Genomic DNA, 17,629 nt, shown 5'->3' with positions numbered 1-17,629 from the left:
AATAGCGGCTCCGCAGGAGACTGGGCACATCTAAAAGCTTTAGGACTACCTGGTGTGCACTGGCTCCTCCCCCTATGACCCTCCTCCAGACCTCAGTTAGGATACTGTGCCCGGAAGAGCTGACACAATAGGGAAGGATTTTGAATCCCGGGTAAGACTCATACCAGCCACACCAATCACACCGTATAACTCGTGATATTATACCCAGTCAACAGTATGAACATAACAGAGCCTCTCAACAGATGGCTCAACAATAACCCTTTTAGTTAACAATAACTATATACAAGTAATGCAGACAAACCGCACTTGGGACGGGCGCCCAGCATCCACTACGGACTACGAGAAATAGATTTACCAGTGAGTAAAATCTTATTTTCTCTGACGTCCTAAGTGGATGCTGGTGACTCCGTAAGGACCATGGGGATTATACCAAAGCTCCCAAACGGGCGGGAGAGTGCGGATGACTCTGCAGCACCGAATGAGAGAACTCCAGGTCCTCCTCAGCCAGGGTATCAAATTTGTAGAATTTTGCAAACGTGTTTGCCCCTGACCAAGTAGCAGCTCGGCAAAGTTGCAAAGCCGAGACCCCTCGGGCAGCCGCCCAAGATGAGCCCACCTTCCTTGTGGAATGGGCCTTTACAGATTTAGGATGCGGCAGTCCAGCCGCGGAATGCGCCAGCTGAATTGTGCTACAAATCCAGCGAGCAATAGTCTGCTTAGAAGCAGGAGCACCCATCTTGTTGGGTGCATACAGGATAAATAGCGAGTCAGTTTTCCTGACTCCAGCTGTCCTGGAAACATACATTTTCAGGACCCTGACTACGTCCAGTAACTTGGAATCCTCCAAGTCCCTAGTAGCCTCAGGCACTACAATAGGTTGGTTCAAGTGAAAAGCCGACACCACCTTAGGGAGAAACTGAGGACGAGTCCTCAATTCTGCCCTATCCATAAGGAAAATCAAATAAGGGCTTTTACATGACAAAGCCGCCAATTCTGATACACGCCTGGCCGAAGCCAAGGCCAATAACATGACCACTTTCCACGTGAGATATTTTAGATCCACGGTTTTCAGTGGTTCAAACCAATGTGATTTTAGGAAACTCAACACCACGTTGAGATCCCAAGGTGCCACTGGATGCACAAAGGGGGGCTGAATATGCAGCACTCCTTTTACAAATGTCTGAACTTCAGGTAGTGAAGCTAGTTCCTTCTGGAAGAAAATCGACAGAGCCGAGATCTGTACCTTAATGGAGCCTAATTTTAGGCCCATAGTCACTCCTGCCTGTAGGAAGTGTAGAAATCGACCCAGTTGAAATTCCTCTGTTGGGGCCTTTCTGGCCTCACACCAAGCCACATATTTTCGCCATATGCGGTGATAATGCTTAGCAGTTACATCTTTCCTGGCTTTAATCAGCGTAGGGATGACTTCTTCCGGAATGCCCTTTTCCTTTAGGATCCGGCGTTCAACCGCCATGCCGTCAAACGCAGCCGCGGTAAGTCTTGGAACAGACAGGGCCCCTGCTGCAGCAGGTCCTGTCTGAGCGGCAGAGGCCATGGGTCCTCTGAGATTAACTCCTGAAGTTCCGGGTACCAAGACCTTCTTGGCCAATCCGGAACAACGAGTATCGTTCTTACTCCTCTTTTCCTTATTATCCTCAGCACCTTGGGTATGAGAGGAAGAGGAGGGAACACATAAACCGACCGGTACACCCACGGTGTCACTAGAGCGTCCACCGCTATCGCCTGAGGGTCCCTTGACCTGGCGCAATATTTTTCTAGTTTTTTGTTGAGGCGGGACGCCATCATGTCCACCTGTGGTCTTTCCCAACGGTTTACCAGCATTTGGAAGACTTCTGGATGAAGTCCCCACTCTCCCGGGTGGAGGTCGTGCCTGCTGAGGAAGTCTGCTTCCCAGTTGTCCACTCCCGGAATGAACACTGCTGTCAGTGCTAACACGTGATTCTCCGCCCATCGGAGAATCCTTGTGGCTTCTGCCATCGCCGCCCTGCTTCTTGTGCCGCCCTGTCGGTTTACATGGGCGACCGCCATGATGTTGTCTGACTGGATCAGAACCGGTTGGTTTTGAAGCAGGGCCTTTGCCTGACTCAGGGCATTGTAAATGGCCCTCAATTCCAGAACATTTATGTGTAGGGAAGTCTTGTGACTTGTCCAAAGTCCTTGGAAGTTTCTTCCCAATGTGACTGCCCCCCAGCCTCGAAGGCTGGCATCCGTGGTCACCAGGACCCAGTCCTGTATGCCGAATCTGCGGCCCCCGATGCATTTGAAGATGCGATCCGGACCATTGGTCCAAGAGGTCCCACTGAAAAATTCTGGCATGGAACCTGCCGAATGGGATCGCTTCGTAGGAAGCTACCATCTTTCCCAGGACTCGTGTGCAGTGATGTACCGACACCTGTTTCGGTTTTAGGAGGCCTCTGACCAGAGATGACAGCTCCTTGGCTTTTTCCTCTGGGAGAAACACTTTTTTCTGGACTGTGTCCAGAATCAGTCCCAGGAACAGTAGGCGTGTCGAAGGAACCAGCTGTGACTTTGGAATATTCAGAATCCAACCATGCTGGTGTAGCACCTCCTGAGATAGTGCTACGCCCACTAACAACTGCTCTCTGGATCTCGCTTTTATCCGGAGATCGTCCAAGTATGGGATAATTGAAACTCCCTTTTTTCGAAGGAGTATCATCATTTCGGCCATTACCTTGGTAAATACCCTCGGTGCCGTGGACAGGCCGAACGGCAACGTCTGGAATTGGTAATGACAATCCTGTACCACAAATCTGAGGTACTCCTGGTGAGGATGGTAAATGGGGACATGTAGGTAAGCATCCTTGATGTCCAGAGATACCATGTAATCCCCCTCTTCCAGGCTTGCAATCACCGCCCTGAGCGATTCCATCTTGAACCTGAATTTTTTAGATATGTGTTCAAGGATTTTAAATTTAAAATGGGTCTCACCGAACCGTCCGGTTTCGGTACCACAAACATTGTGGAATAGTAACCCCGTCCTTGTTGAAGTAGGGGCACTTTGACTATCACCTGCTGGGAATACAGCTTGTGAATCGCCTCTAACACAGCCTCCCTGTCTGAGGGAGTCGTTGGTAAGGCAGATTTGAGGAAACGGCGGGGGGGTAATGTCTCGAATTCCAGCTTGTACCCCTGAGATACCACTTGAAGGATCCAGGGGTCCACCTGTGAGCGAGCCCACTGATTGCTGAAATGTTTGAGACGGGCCCCCACCGTACCTGTCACCGCCTGTTGAGCCCCAGCGTCATGCGGTGGACTGAGCTGATGAAGCGGGGGAGGACTTGTGTTCCTGGGAACTGGCTGAATGCTGCAGCTTTTTCCCTCTACCTCTGCCTCTGGGCAGAAAAGACGCGCCTCTACCTCGCCTGTTCTTTTGGGGACGAAAGGACTGCACCTGATAATACGGTGCTTTCTTTGGTTGTGAGGGGACATGTGGTAAGAAAGCTGACTTCCCAGCCGTTGCTGTGGACACTAGGTCCGAAAGATCATCCCCAAACAACTCCTCACCCTTGTAAGGCAAAACTTCCATGTGCCTTTTAGAATCTGCATCTCCTGTCCACTGCCGGGTCCATAACCCTCTTCTGGCAGAAATGGACAGCGCACTGATTTGAGATGCCAGCCTGCAAATATCCCTCTGTGCATCTCTTATGTAAAAGACTGCGTCTTTAATATGCTCTATGTTAAGCAATATAGTGTCCCTGTCTAGGGTGTCAATGTTTTCTGACAGGGATTCCGACCATGCCGCTGCAGCACTGCACATCCAGGCTGAAGCAATAGCTGGTCTCAGTATAACACCAGTGTGTGTATATATAGCCTTCAGGAGAGCCTCCTGCTTTCTATCAGCAGGCTCCTTTAGGGCGGCCGTATCCGGAGACGGTAGTGCCACCTTTTTTGACAAACGTGTGAGCGCTTTATCCACCCTAGGTGGTGTTTCCCAACGTGACCTATCCTCTGGCGGGAAAGGGTACGCCATTAGTAATCTTTTCGAAATCACCAATTTTCTATCGGGGGAAGCCCATGCTACCTCACACACATCATTTAATTCTTCAGAAGGGGGAAAAACTACTGGAAGTTTTTTCTCCCCAAACATAATACCCTTTTTTGTGGTACCTGGGGTTACATCAGAAATGTGTAAAACATTTTTCATTGCCTCAATCATATAACGAGTGGCCCTAGTGGACATTACGTTTGAGTCATCGTCGTCGACACTGGTATCAGTATCCGTGTCGACATCTGTGTCTGCCATCTGAGGTAACGGGCGCTTTAAAGCCCCGGATGGCCTTTGAGACGCCTGGGCAGGAACGAGCTGAGAAGCCGTCTGTCCCACATTTGGCATGTCGTCAAATTTTTTATGTAAGGAGTCAACTCTTTCGCGTAATTCCTTCCACAAGTCCATCCACTCAGGTGTCTGCCCCGCAGGGGGTGACAACACATTTATAGGCACCTGCTCCTCCTCCACATCAGCCTCCTCATCAAACATGTCGACACAGCCGTACCGACACACCGCACACACACAGGGAATGCTCTGATAGAAGACAGGACCCCACAAAGCCCTTTGGGGAGACAGAGGGAGAGTATGCCAGCACACACCAGAGCGCTATATAATACAGGGATTAACTAAATTATATCCCCTTATAGCTGCTGTACACTTATATTGCGCCTAAATTTGTGCCCCCCCTCTCTTTTTTACCCTTTCTGTAGTGTAGTCTGCAGGGGAGAGCCAGGGAGCTTCCTTCCAGCGGAGCTGTGAGGGAGAAATGGCGCCAGTGTGCCGAGGGAGATAGCCCCGCCCCCTTTTCGGCTGACTTTTCTCCCGCTATTTTCTGTATTCTGGCAGGGGTAATTATCACATATATAGCCTCTGGGGCTATATATTGTGATATTTTTGCCAGCCAAGGTGTATTTATTGCTGCTCAGGGCGCCCCCCCTAGCGCCCTGCACCCTCAGTGACCGCAGTGTGAAGTGTGTAATGAGTAGCAATGGCGCACAGCTGCAGTGCTGTGCGCTACCTTGGAGAAGACTGATGTCTTCAGCCGCCGATTTCCCGGATTCTTCTTGCTTCTGGCTCTATAAGGGGGCCGGCGGCGCTGCTCCGGGACCGAACATCAATGGACGGTTCCATGCGATCGATCCCTCGGGAGCTAATGGTGTCCAGTAGCCTAAGAAGCCCAAACTACCCACAGTTAGGTAGGTTCGCTTCTTCTCCCCTTAGTCCCTCGGTGCAGTGAGCCTGTTGCCAGCAGGTCTCACTGTAAAATAAAAAACCTAAAATATACTTTCTTTCTAGGAGCTCAGGAGAGCCCCTAGTGTGCATCCAGCTCGAGCCGGGCACAGGATTCTAACTGAGGTCTGGAGGAGGGTCATAGGGGGAGGAGCCAGTGCACACCAGGTAGTCCTAAAGCTTTCTTAGATGTGCCCAGTCTCCTGCGGAGCCACTATTCCCCATGGTCCTTACGGAGTCCCCAGCATCCACTAGGACGTCAGAGAAACCTTTGATGAGGAGGCCAAATCGGAATGTGTAAGTACGCATCCTTGAGATCCAGCGCAATCATAAACTCCTGTGGCTCTAGACCTGCAATTACTGATCGTAGAGATTCCATCTTGAATCTGTAGTAAGTGACGTACTGGTTGAGGCCCTTTAAGTTCAATATTGGCCTGACCGAGCCATCCGGTTTTGGTACTACAAACAGACTGGAATAATAACCCTGACCCTGTTGGTGCACAGGGACCGGAACCAAAACTGCTGCGTCCAGCAAAGACTGAATGGCAGTCTGCAGAATCGCCCTCTTGTCGTCCGACCGAGGCAGTCCTGTCCTGAAAAACCGCATTGGCGGGAGACAGTCGAACTCTAATTTTGTAACCTGTTAAAACTAGATTGCGGATCCACCCATCTGTGGACGTCTGAAGCTACGCCAACTGGAATGACTGAAGACGTGCTCCTACAATAGGAGATCCGAGATGGGCTGGGAGCCCGTCATGCCACTGGCTAACCGGTGACTTTAGTATCCTGACGAGTGGAATTGGCTCGTTGGAAACTACGTCCCCGACCTCGTCTACCTGGTGTGGCCGTTCCCCTGCCACGCCCGCGAAAGGACTGAGGTGTAAAAGATTTGAACGCCGGTCCACAATATATTTTTCTAGGCACTGTTGGAGGAAATGGTAAGAAAACCGACTTTCCTCCCGTGGCCTCAGAAATCCATTTGTCCAATTCAGGACCGAATAACCTCTCGCCCTCATAAGGTAATGCTTCTATTCCTTTTTTGACCTCTGCCTCAGCTCGCCAAGAGCGTAGCCAGAGCGCACGTCGTGCTGTGACTAGTGATGAAGAAAGGCGAGAAGTAAGCTGACAGACGTCAGTAGAAGCTGTACATAAATAGTCAGCCGCTTCCCAGATTTGATCAGCGAGAAGTATAAGATGATCATCAGTTAAGGCAGATCTGAGTTCTGTTATCCATACCATTAGTGCTTTAGTTACCCAAATGCCACTCAACCCAGGTCTAAGCAGCACTCCTGCCGCTGTATACATGGACTTCAGCATAACCTCTATTTTACGGTCCGAAGGGTCCTCGAGTGTAGTCGCAGCTGGTACTGGTATGGTTAATTTCTTTGTAAGTTTAGCCACAGATGAATCCACCAATGGCGGATTCTCCCATGTAGCGGTCATAGACTCTGGAAACGGATAACTAGACCTAAATCTGTGAGGTGCAGAAAACAGTTTATCCGGATTCTTCCTTGTTTCTAGTAACATTTTATTAAGAGATTCTGACACAGGAAAACAAACTGGAGTTCTTTGTCGTTTAGTAAAAACGACCTCATCATTTGTCAGAGGCTCCTCAGTTTCTGTAAAATTCAGAGACGGACGCACTGCTCTGATGAGATTATCAATACCTGGCCTGTCAAAATCGTCACCCTCTGACTGCTGGTCTACTTCGCCCTCCTCACCCATATCTTGTAAAGTGAGGTCTGGCGAAGAATCATCAGACATTAACATAGCAGCCGGTAGCTTATAGGAAAAATGAAACGTATCCCCTTTAGTCAAAGAAGATCTTGCCGCCTCTCGCTCCTGCCGAGAGGCGGCCAACTCTGATTGCAATCCAGCTAAAACATCTGCCAATATAGCCCATGGCAGGTCTGGGGTTGAAATGGGATTTGAAACCGGAGCAGGAATTGTATTTGTTTCAGAATTTACAACACATACTTTACATGTGGTAAATCCATCAGGTAATACACCCTTACAGACATTGCAGTAAACCTGCTTCTTGGACTTTGCTGGTGTCTTACTCATTATGCAAAAAAAAACAAAACAAAAAAAAACAATACAAATACAAAGAACCTGTGCGACTCAGTAAATAGCACTAAGGTGTCTCTATATCTCTGGCCAAATGTGCCAGTAATATGTCTGATCCCAAAATCCCCCTAACACCCCAGCGCCTTCAATGGTGGAGAGATGTATACAGGAAATTCTGAAAAGAAACAGGAAAAAAAAACAGGAAGCATGGTTTAATATATACCCATGCTCACAGAATATCACAAAGTGCAAACATTAATCTATGTAGCAGATTATACTTAAATGCATATATGCCATTCCTGTTACTTATCTATACAGCGCTGCTGGCTCTGTGTTAGGTCATACATACTTTTAAAGAAGTGTGCCTCCCCCGTGCTCCGTGTACCGCTACTCTGTACACGGAGACCGGCCTTGTGCGCCCTCCGGAAGTGCATCGGAGCAGAAGATATGCCGCGTGGAGCGGCCTCCAAAGACCAGCGTGGCTCAGCGCAGCGGAAGAGACATTTACACAGCGGCGCTGGAAGCGGCGGCGGGCGGCTGCGCGGCACAAATACACACACAGTAATCCCACACAGCGGGGCGGCAGCATGAGCTGACCGCCCCAAACAACATACCTGGACCCTGTGGTGAGGGCAATGACGGGGCTTCTCTGTAAGCACTGTCAGCCTTTTACTGCAGGTGTCCTGCACGTGGAAGTGAGGGAGCTCTTCTAGAGAGGTCCGACACCCACAGCTGCAACAGTAGCTTTCACTATCCCAAACCCTCGCCTTCTTGGAAGGGGGAAAGGGATGTTTTCAAAAAATAATCAAAGAAAAAATCAATAGTTGTGGATCCACTTCCACAAGCCTAGTTGCTCTGTGAGCACCGAAAAAACACTGAGGTACTCTGGGATATGGAGGGGAGATATAGTCAAAGTTTAACTGTTCAGTGCCTAGTTCCAATGGAACCGTCCATATCCTAAGAGTACTCCAGTGACCCCTAGTGGATGAAAAAGAAAACCTTTTTGTCAACTGATATTTTGTATCTGGGTTCTTCCAGGCTAGTTTAAATAAATCATCCAATTCCGTTGAATCAGGGAATGTGACTTTTGGTTCATCTTGAGGGAGGAAAAATGACTGCTTAGTATTTGCATCCCCCAGAGGGAGCTTTAACACCTACCTAATAACCAATATGAGGGGTTCAATACCCTGAATTGGGATGGGATCCCCACTTATGGGGTCTCCATCATCCCCAGCATCCTGTATATCATCATCATCATCAGTATCATCTGATAGGAGTGCAGGTAGAGCATGTTTTTGTGAAGCAGGCAGGGAGGGACGCTTAGCCACTACTTGTTGCAGTTCTTGTGTCTGGTTTGCATTTGCAGTGAGCGGAGATGATATATCAGACATCACAGTTTTCATAGCCCCCAACCAGGTGGCCTCTGCATTCTCCCCCACATTAGTATCAGCATTAGATGTCTGACTACACTGCTCACATGATATTGAGCTTGACGTGCTAGGAGAGAATTGGGCATTACACACATTGCAAGACTTCTGTTTTAACATGGTGAATAGACAACAGTACAGTATACACACACAATACATCCTGATATGAAATATGACAAGCCTGCCCTATTGCCTGTGAGAGGAGACAGAGAAGAGAGATTCCAGCGCACCCAACGCGGATCGGCCCCAGTGAGGCTGTGAGCAGTTGAAATAACTATGTAAAAACACAGTGAGATTAATGATTATTGTGCACAATAATAGCGGATCTCCCCCCCTATACCCGGTACCAGTTTTGTATACAGGGACAGTGTCTGGAGGAGTTGTGGAGGCTGCTGCAGCTACTGTTCATGCAGAGGAAGGTGTCAAAATGCAGCTGAGCCCGCTCTAATGTAGCTCCGCCCCCCACCATGGCGCAGGAGCTACTGTGATATATTTATACTGGCATGTCTCCATTTACATGTACAAACTTACATAGATGCTTGGTCCACTGTGTTTAGCCAGTCTCACGGAGGGCTGTAGCGGGTCTCCCCCGGGAGGGACGCGTACACCGCACCCGCGCTTTCAGCCGCACATTCGACCCGGGGTACCCCACTAGTGAGGACCCCGTTAGGTACTCACTTCAGGCAGTGTTAGGGGTGTGTGGCATGCTGCGGCTGCGACAGCCAAGGCGCCATGCCCCGCTGAACAAACAGCCCCCTCAGGACAGTAGTCCAAACAGCATACCGAAAAAATCAAAACTTAGAAATAAAATGAAGAAAAACCTCTGGAGCTTCAGGGTGTGCATCCTCTCCTGAGGGCACTTTTTTCTAAACTGAGCTGTAGGAGGAAGCATAGAGAGGAGGAGCCAGCACACCCAGTGAAGTATTTTTTAAAGTGCACTCGCTCCTTTGGACCCGTCTATTCCCCATCGTACTAATTCTGTCCCCAATATCCCTTATGGATGCTAGAGAAACACAGGTAAAAAGCCCCAAATCCTATTTTCTCAGTATTCCATGGGGGACACTGGAAACCATGGGATATTCCATAGCTGTCCCCCTAGAAGAGGGAACGCTTCTGTGCTGTACTAAGGGACCCTTCACCCAAAACTATCATCCCTAGAGACAAAGGTGTTGTAACGGTAGAACCGAATAGGTATGAGCAGAGGATTACGTAGCCCGTACGGCACAGCTGCTCTGCAGAAACACCATGTTTGTCGGACCAGGAAGTCCCCACCAACCAAAATAACATCACCAATATGCAGGACTCAAGGAGATGGAGACTTGTAATAATTCAGCTCAGATTGCTAGGCGGTTCTTCCATAAATAGGGAGCAAGCCTGTGACATCAGTACACAGAGATGATAAAGGTTAGCCGAGATCACACCTGTGCAATAAAACCCCTTTGACTGCACAGAGGGGCTGAGCCTCCGCTGCACCTGAACAGACCAATGGCAGTCTACCAAGTAAGCCTGCAATCACAAGCCAAGACCTGGGACTGAGCAGCCATAATGGGTGAGATTCAAATGATATCACGCCCAATTTACTTTCTAAAATGATCTCCGTTTTCGCGCATATTGCGCCCATAGTAATCAGTTTTAGCTGTGTAAAGGGTTGGGTGCCTCGCTACTCCCGGGGTAGCGAGCTGAAATAATGATACAATGTCCCTGAGGGCAGAAACAGAACGGGTGTGGAAAGGGGTGAAAAGAATTGAATCCCGCGCAATAACTTGACTCTGGTATTATCTGGATTTCTTACATTAGTGAGGGATACAGATACAATTCCATCTAATCCAGGTAATACCAGAGTCAAGTGCGCCTTTTGGATACTTCCCACGGGTGTAGTACTGCTGACCGCCGGTCAGCTTACAGACGCCGGGATCCCGGCAGCATACCGACGCCGGGATCCCAGCGGGGAGGGGCAAGTGCAGCAAGCCCCTTGCGGGCTCGGTGGCGACATGCGGTTGCCACGGGTTCTATTCCCACTCTATGGGTGTCGTGGACACCCAAGAGTGGAAATAGTCCCTGTTGGTCGGCATGCCGTCCGTCGGGATAGTGACCCGTCGGGCTGGTGGAGGTCATGTGACTGTCGGTCAGCTGACCGGCGGTCACATGAATACCACCCCTTCCCACTTCATTATGCATATACTGTGCTGCAGGGTGGTCTTCAGGTTGCCGGCTGTCGGGAACCCGGCGCCCAGTATACCGGCGCCGGAATCCCGACAGCCAGCATAGCGACACTTTCTCCCTCTTGGGGGTCCACGACCCCCCTGGAGGGAGAATAAAGAGCGCATCGCGCCACCGTGCCTGCATGGGGCTTATTTGCGTTCGCCACGCTGTCGGGATTCCGGAACCGGTATGCTGTTCGCCGGCATACCATACTACACCTGTGCTGCATAATCAGTATCCATGAATTTGCATTGACCATATTTTCGCCTATTACATAGTCTTCTTCCTTCTTTTTAATATTACTCACTGTATATATTTCATGTTAACCAACAAACATAGCCAAGACAAAGTGTGATTAGTAGGATAGTACCTCTATCCATCACTGAGAATAGCTTACAGCATTGGCTGAAACATATCTTGCATTTTTACACATTTATGCATTTTCACCCATTTGAATGGTTACTGTCTGTATCTGTTGCACATACGGCTCTTTAAATGTGTGGTATTCATGTGACCGCCGGTCAGCTGACCGACAGTCACATGACCTCCTCTACGAGCCCGACTTCTCACTTTCCCGATGGTCGGCATGCCGACCAGCAGGGACTATTTCCACTCGTGGGTGTCCATGACACCCATAGAGTGGGAATAGAACCCGTGGCGACCGCAGGTCACCACCAAGCCCGCAGCGTGGCGAGCGCAGCGAGCGCGCAAGGGGCTTGCTGCACTCGCCCCTCTCCGCCGGGATCCCGGCGTCGGTATGCTGACCGGCGGTCAGCCATACTACACCCCTTTAAATATATTATATCTTAATACCAATAAAATAAATTTCTTAAGCGTGCCCCAACAATAGGTCTTCTTCTCTTCCTTACATATGTTAAATTGGGATGCAGTTATGTTACAGACACTCGGGATGCCGGCAATTAGCATGCTGACGCCGGGATCCTGAATGCTAAATGCTGGCAGTCAGAATGCCGACCCACAGGTTTATTCCCTCGACACTCAGGGGTATATGCAATTAGCGGCGAATCGCGGCAATTTTTCGGCCTTTTTTTAATTCGACACAATTCGACCGTCTAATTTCGGCAAGTGGGTGCCAAAATTGACCATATTCAATAAAAAACGGATTCGACAGTCCCGCTGACGAAAAACGGCCGATTTGACGGATTTTGATGCGGTTTTTAAAAAACGGGAAAAAACCCGGAAAAAAAATGGAGTGGGGTCCCCCCTCCAAAGCATAACCAGCCTCAGGCTCTTCGAGCTGGTCCTGGTTCTAAAAATCCGGGGGGAAAATGGACAGGGGATCCCCCATATTTTTAAAACCAGCACCGGGCTCTGCGCCTGGTGCAAAAAATACGGGGGACAAAAAGAGTAGGGGTCCCCCGTATTTTTTACACCAGCATCGGGCTCCACTAGCTGGACAGATAATGCCACAGCCGGGGGTCACTTTTATACAGTGCCCTGCGGCCGTGGCATTAAATATCCAACTAGTCACCCCTGGCCGGGGTACCCTGGGGGAGTGGGGACCCCTTCAATCTAGGGGTCGTCCCCCCAGCCACCCAAGGGCCAGGGGTGAAGCCCGAGGCTGTCCCCCCCCCCATCCAAGGGCTGCGGATGGGGGGCTGATAGCCTTGAGAAAATGTCAAGAATATGGGACGCCTTTCAGTCCGCTGGTCCGGGTGTTCGTTTTGTTTTTTGCCAAGTACGAGGATTTATCTCTGGACACTGGATTGAGGTGAGTATAATTTTATTCACAGGTACCCCGGATCATCGGATCAGGAGACGTGGCAGTCGACGGGTCAACATAGGTAAGTATGTGTGTGTCGGCAGGTGTGAAATAAAGTTTTACTCTCAAGGTGTGTCTCCTGTTTTTATTTGGGCATTTTTTTCCCAGTAGTACTACAGGTACCAGCGGGCCCGGTTTTCACCCGCATGCTGGTACTTGTGGTTCTCCAAGTACCAGCTTGCGGGGGAGGCTTGCTGGGACTTGTAGTACTACTGGGAAAAACAATATTCTTGACATTTTCTCAAGGCTATCAGCCCCCCATCCGCAGCCCTTGGATGGGGGGGGGGGGGGGGGGGGGGGGGGGGACACAGCCTCGGGCTTCACCCCTGGCCCTTGGGTGGCTGGGGGGGACGACCCCTTGATTGAAGGGGTCCCCACTCCCCCAGTGTACCCCGGCCAGGGGTGACTAGTTGGATATTTAATGCCATGGCCGCAGGGCACTGTATAAAAGTGACCCCCGGCTGTGGCATTATCTGTCCAACTAGTGGAGCCCGATGCTGGTGTAAAAAATACGGGGGGGGGGGCTACTCTTTTTGTCCCCCGTATTTTTTTGCACCAGCACCAGGCGCAGAGCCCGGTGCTGGTTTTAAAAATACGGCGGATCCCCTGTCCATTTTGTCCCCGGATTTTTAGAACCAGGACCAGCTTGAAGAGCCCGAGGCTGGTTATGCTTTGGAGGGGGGACCCCACGCCATTTATTTCCGGGATTTTACCATTCTATCTAAAAAAAATATTTAAAAAATATATATAAATACTTGTGCCTCCAAAAAAGACAAACCAAGTACCTAATCCCTTCTAATATAAATAGATATGCTATTACCAATAAAAATAACATTAAAAAAAACATGTTTTACATTTTTTTTATTAGTTTCACCCACCAAAGTGTGGCGGATTGAAAATGACGAATTTACGGTCTAAAAGCACTGTTGTCGAATTTCCAAACTTCAATTGAATATACAATTGAATATATTTTGTCGAATTGCCGCATTTGTACCATTGCAGAAAAGTCGAATTTGACAAAAGTCGAATTTCAAAAAGTCGAATTTTAAAAGTCCGTTTTTTTGACGGAAAGTACTGAATTGCATTGTCGATTTTTTTTTTGCGAAAAAGTCCAGTTTTTCGACAATTTTGGGAATTCGACCGCAATTGCATATACCCCTCAGAGTGGGAATACAAACTGTGGCGAGCGCAGCGATCACGCAAGGGGCTTTGTTGCACTGGCCCCCCCCACCCTGCTGCAGGGATCCCAGTGTTGGTATGCTGAACGCCGGGTTCCCGGCAGCCGGCATAACATACCCAACCCGTTAAACTGTATGACTCATGGGAGCGCCACCAACTGAGCTATACTAATGTACACATTCTGATATTCCTCTTAAATGTTGATCTATAGTGTTCATTCTAGCACCCTGCACCTTTCAAACACTGTGCAGTTCCTCTTTCCTGCCTGTGGTGTCGTTCTCTGCACACTCTGATCTGTAACTCAGCGCTGTGATACAGACCTGTGTGTGCTGAGAAGCACCAGAGCAGTGAGCGCCACCCCAGGCAGGAAAGAGGAACTGCATGGATTTTGAAAGGTGCAGGGTGCTAGAACGAACACTAGATCTAGTATAACACTACACATATACACAGATCCCTAGGGATCAGGTCTGTGCGGTATACCACACCCTCATGTTAGCAGATTGTCTGGACAACAGACGACTACTAGGAATCCTCCGCGCCCAGACTCCTCAGCGTTGGATTTATTGTGGTGCAGAGTACTGTTAATGCCACTTATAACAGTCCTTGTCAAAGCATGAGGAAACGTCAGAATCATTATCTTTAGTCACCACAACTTCAGCTTGCTGGTGCTACAGACAAGGGACATTTAAAGGCACTTAGACAAGTGCCCAAGAAGGGGAAGGTTCCAGTGGATGAGGAAGGATAAGTGGGTACCATGTTTGGCTCCCTGGGAAGTGCAGCAAGCTAAGCAAGTTTTACTAAAGCCTTGGCCACGGATCTTGCATGGTCATGCTGGCTCTGCCACTTCTGTGGGACACCCAATAGGCAAGTGTGGCCTCTGGCTTGCCTCACATGCCATGCATAGGACAGCTGCCCCAATATTCAGTACTAAGCAATTTTGAGTGAACCCTGGAGCTGGCAAAAAACCTTAAGATGTCCCTCCTCTGGGCCCATCTCTGTATGTACTCTCCTTATTAGACCTGTTAGAAATGCAAATTTGGAAAGCTGGTTCCTACAGCAAACAAAATATGGACCCATCAAATAAAATGTGGCACACATCGCTACGTCTGTACCCCCCTTTAATGATCTCTGCTGCTTGTGGTTCATGCTTTTTCCCCAGAAGCCAAAAAGAAAACCATTATGCAACACTCAGCCACAATAACCTGGAATGGGCTGCATACAGATATGATGGGGATGACTAGGATTTATGATCTCCAAAGATTTTAAAGGACCAAGAACTTGTTGAATTATGCTACATCAGATTTAAAGAAAGAAAAATAAATGGTTCCCAAATACTTACATCCATGAACTGCCGCTGATGCCTTAGCTGCTTCTCTAGAGACTGAATCTGCTGCTGAAGGTCACCGAGGTCCTTAGATTTCCTCAGAAGCTCCTGGTTACGGACCATTTGCTCTTCCAGTTCCATTTCCAGAACCTTCATCTGAGAAAGTAAATTAGAACGGTCCTTCTTAGCTTGGCAATGTAACTCCAGTTTCTCCTTCACCAAACGTTCAGTTTCCTTCAGCAGCTCTGAGGAAAAGAAAAATGGATCAAAGCTACATATGGTAAACCCAGAACCTGTCAGCATGAAGGCTAACGAATACCCAGTCATACCAAATAGTCAGCCAAACTTACTAACAATAATATGCACAGTGTGTAAGAGACAATCGTGTCCTTTCCAATTAGGAATATGCAACATAAGCATCTTTCATAGACCAACAAAAAGGTATACAGTTTGGCACTCAGTCCTGTTCCAATTTTACAATGCCTAAGATACAATCTTCAGACATGTCTATTGTATCTCATGGGGATTTGGTGGTCCTTTTGTATATAGGGCTGCAGAGGTCTTGGTTGCACCTTGGGACTTTTTGCTCTTTTTTGTTTTCATAACCATCTTTCATGTCCAAGGACACCGTGAACTTGATTATGACTTTACTTGAACCTGTCTAGTTGAGGCTGGTTGTTTAAGGTCTTCAGGTTCAAACTGGCCTAAACAGTGAATCTGATTTCTAGACTAAGAGAGGTTTATAGTAAAATCCAAAGCCCTTCTGCTACTCTGGGACTGGAAGAACTGCCTGTATTAAATTGTCTATATCCTCTCTCCTAGAAGAAACCATATTAGGTGTTTGGGTCAAGCCGCTTCATTATGCATATCTGCTAGAGCCGGAGGGCCCCAGACCAACTGTTCCTTAATTCAGCCATAAAAGCCAAAAGATCACACCCTCGCTCAATTGTCGTGTGCCTAGCTGCGAGAAGCTCCCTATAGGCTGTATCAAAGGTTGCATCCGCCAGATCTGTCACACCACCATAGCAAGTAGGCACACACAGAAAAAATAAAAAAATAAATCACTTTCAGGCAGATTAATGGATGAGGGTGCCCCTAGGCACAACAGTAATGGACGCCTAGCGCATGCCTAATTTTATTATTTGTATTTATTGGTTATAAGCCCTCATTTGATGAAAGCCAAGTAGAATAAAAAGACAATGACATTTTTTAGTTTTAATTACGTATACATATTTACTAAGTAGGACAGCTTACAGGGGCAGTATGTGCATGTCTTACCCGTTTACACTCCATTCAAGATGGCATATGGTACAGTAGAAATATTTTGCAGTTACTGGCACTTTTTGGGCTGACAGTACCAACACAAGCATCCAAGTGCCGCCTCTAAGCACGTGCCTATTGGTAAATTCACAACTGATGAGGGGTGTAGAAGGGGAGGATTACCATTAACATTGTATGCGTACAAATGTGAAATAATCCTCTATAACCACAGTTTAGCAGGGTCCTCTAACAAGATAATAAAATACAACGAAGAGAGCAGGGGACTGTGTTTTTATTTGCCAATATATTTTAAACTGTAAATCTACCCTAAACGTATGGAAAGTAAATAAACAGTGTCATTTAACCAACCGTTTAATTTTTATTTTATTTTTAAATACAAAAGATGTGTGTGCGCGCGCATGTGTTGAATGTAGAAAATCATAAACAAACTCTAAAATCTCAGACACACTGGAACATTGTCAAGTGCAAAATACCATGAACAGCTAAACTGGTTCTACTAATGTTTCTCTAAAGATACACACCAACTTCAATGTCTCTCACGCTGCCAGACAGAACCTCCTGCAGCCTCAGCAACACTTCCTTCTCCTCTCCAAACACTGAAGGCTCTTGTGTCAGGACTTTCAGCTGCTCACGGGATTTTTCCAGTTCAACCACCAGTTGGTGCTGAGAGCCCTCCTTTGCCAACAATGCTTCTTCTAGAGCAGCTTTTTCAGCAGCGTAACCCTCAACAAGACCTGCATCAGAAATCCGATAAAGCCACTCAAAGAAACAAATGTATAGAGAGATTGTAACCTATGCCATATACAATACTTCACAGCAACAGTATATATTAAAGCACAGACTAATAAGTACTGCAGAACATTTTACAAAATTATGTCTGTACATCCCAGGCAAAAAATTAAGAGATAAAAAGATCTATTTTACCTGTGGTCTACAAAATAATAAGAGTTATAGTAAAACTTTACTTTTTTCTTTAAGGTCCATAGGATCCACAGGGATGACATTGGGGTATGATGGTGGAGGTCCAGTATCAGGCACCAAACAGTTTAGCTATTTAGCTTCCATGATGCATTGGTCCTTCTCACTCATACCCCGCCCACAGCTCA

The 17,629-nt window shown here is 48.0% G+C and overlaps 1 protein-coding gene across 1 annotated transcript in view; it reads right to left on the bottom strand.

Annotated features, from left to right (window-relative positions):
* PCNT (pericentrin) overlaps positions 1 to 17,629 on the bottom strand; it is a 474,261-nt gene that overhangs the window by 250,576 nt on the left and 206,056 nt on the right. Inside the window, exons 25-26 of the mRNA XM_063933256.1 lie at positions 17,045 to 17,257; positions 15,258 to 15,487 (exon numbers count right to left, since the gene is read on the bottom strand). Of these exons, the coding sequence (XP_063789326.1) occupies positions 15,258 to 15,487; positions 17,045 to 17,257 (443 nt within the window). The remainder of the gene's footprint in view (positions 1 to 15,257; positions 15,488 to 17,044; positions 17,258 to 17,629) is intronic.

Source organism: Pseudophryne corroboree, chromosome 7 (genome assembly GCF_028390025.1).
Source record: "Pseudophryne corroboree isolate aPseCor3 chromosome 7, aPseCor3.hap2, whole genome shotgun sequence".
Lineage (NCBI taxonomy): Eukaryota > Metazoa > Chordata > Amphibia > Anura > Myobatrachidae > Pseudophryne > Pseudophryne corroboree.
This window is presented reverse-complemented; position numbering and strand designations above follow the sequence as displayed.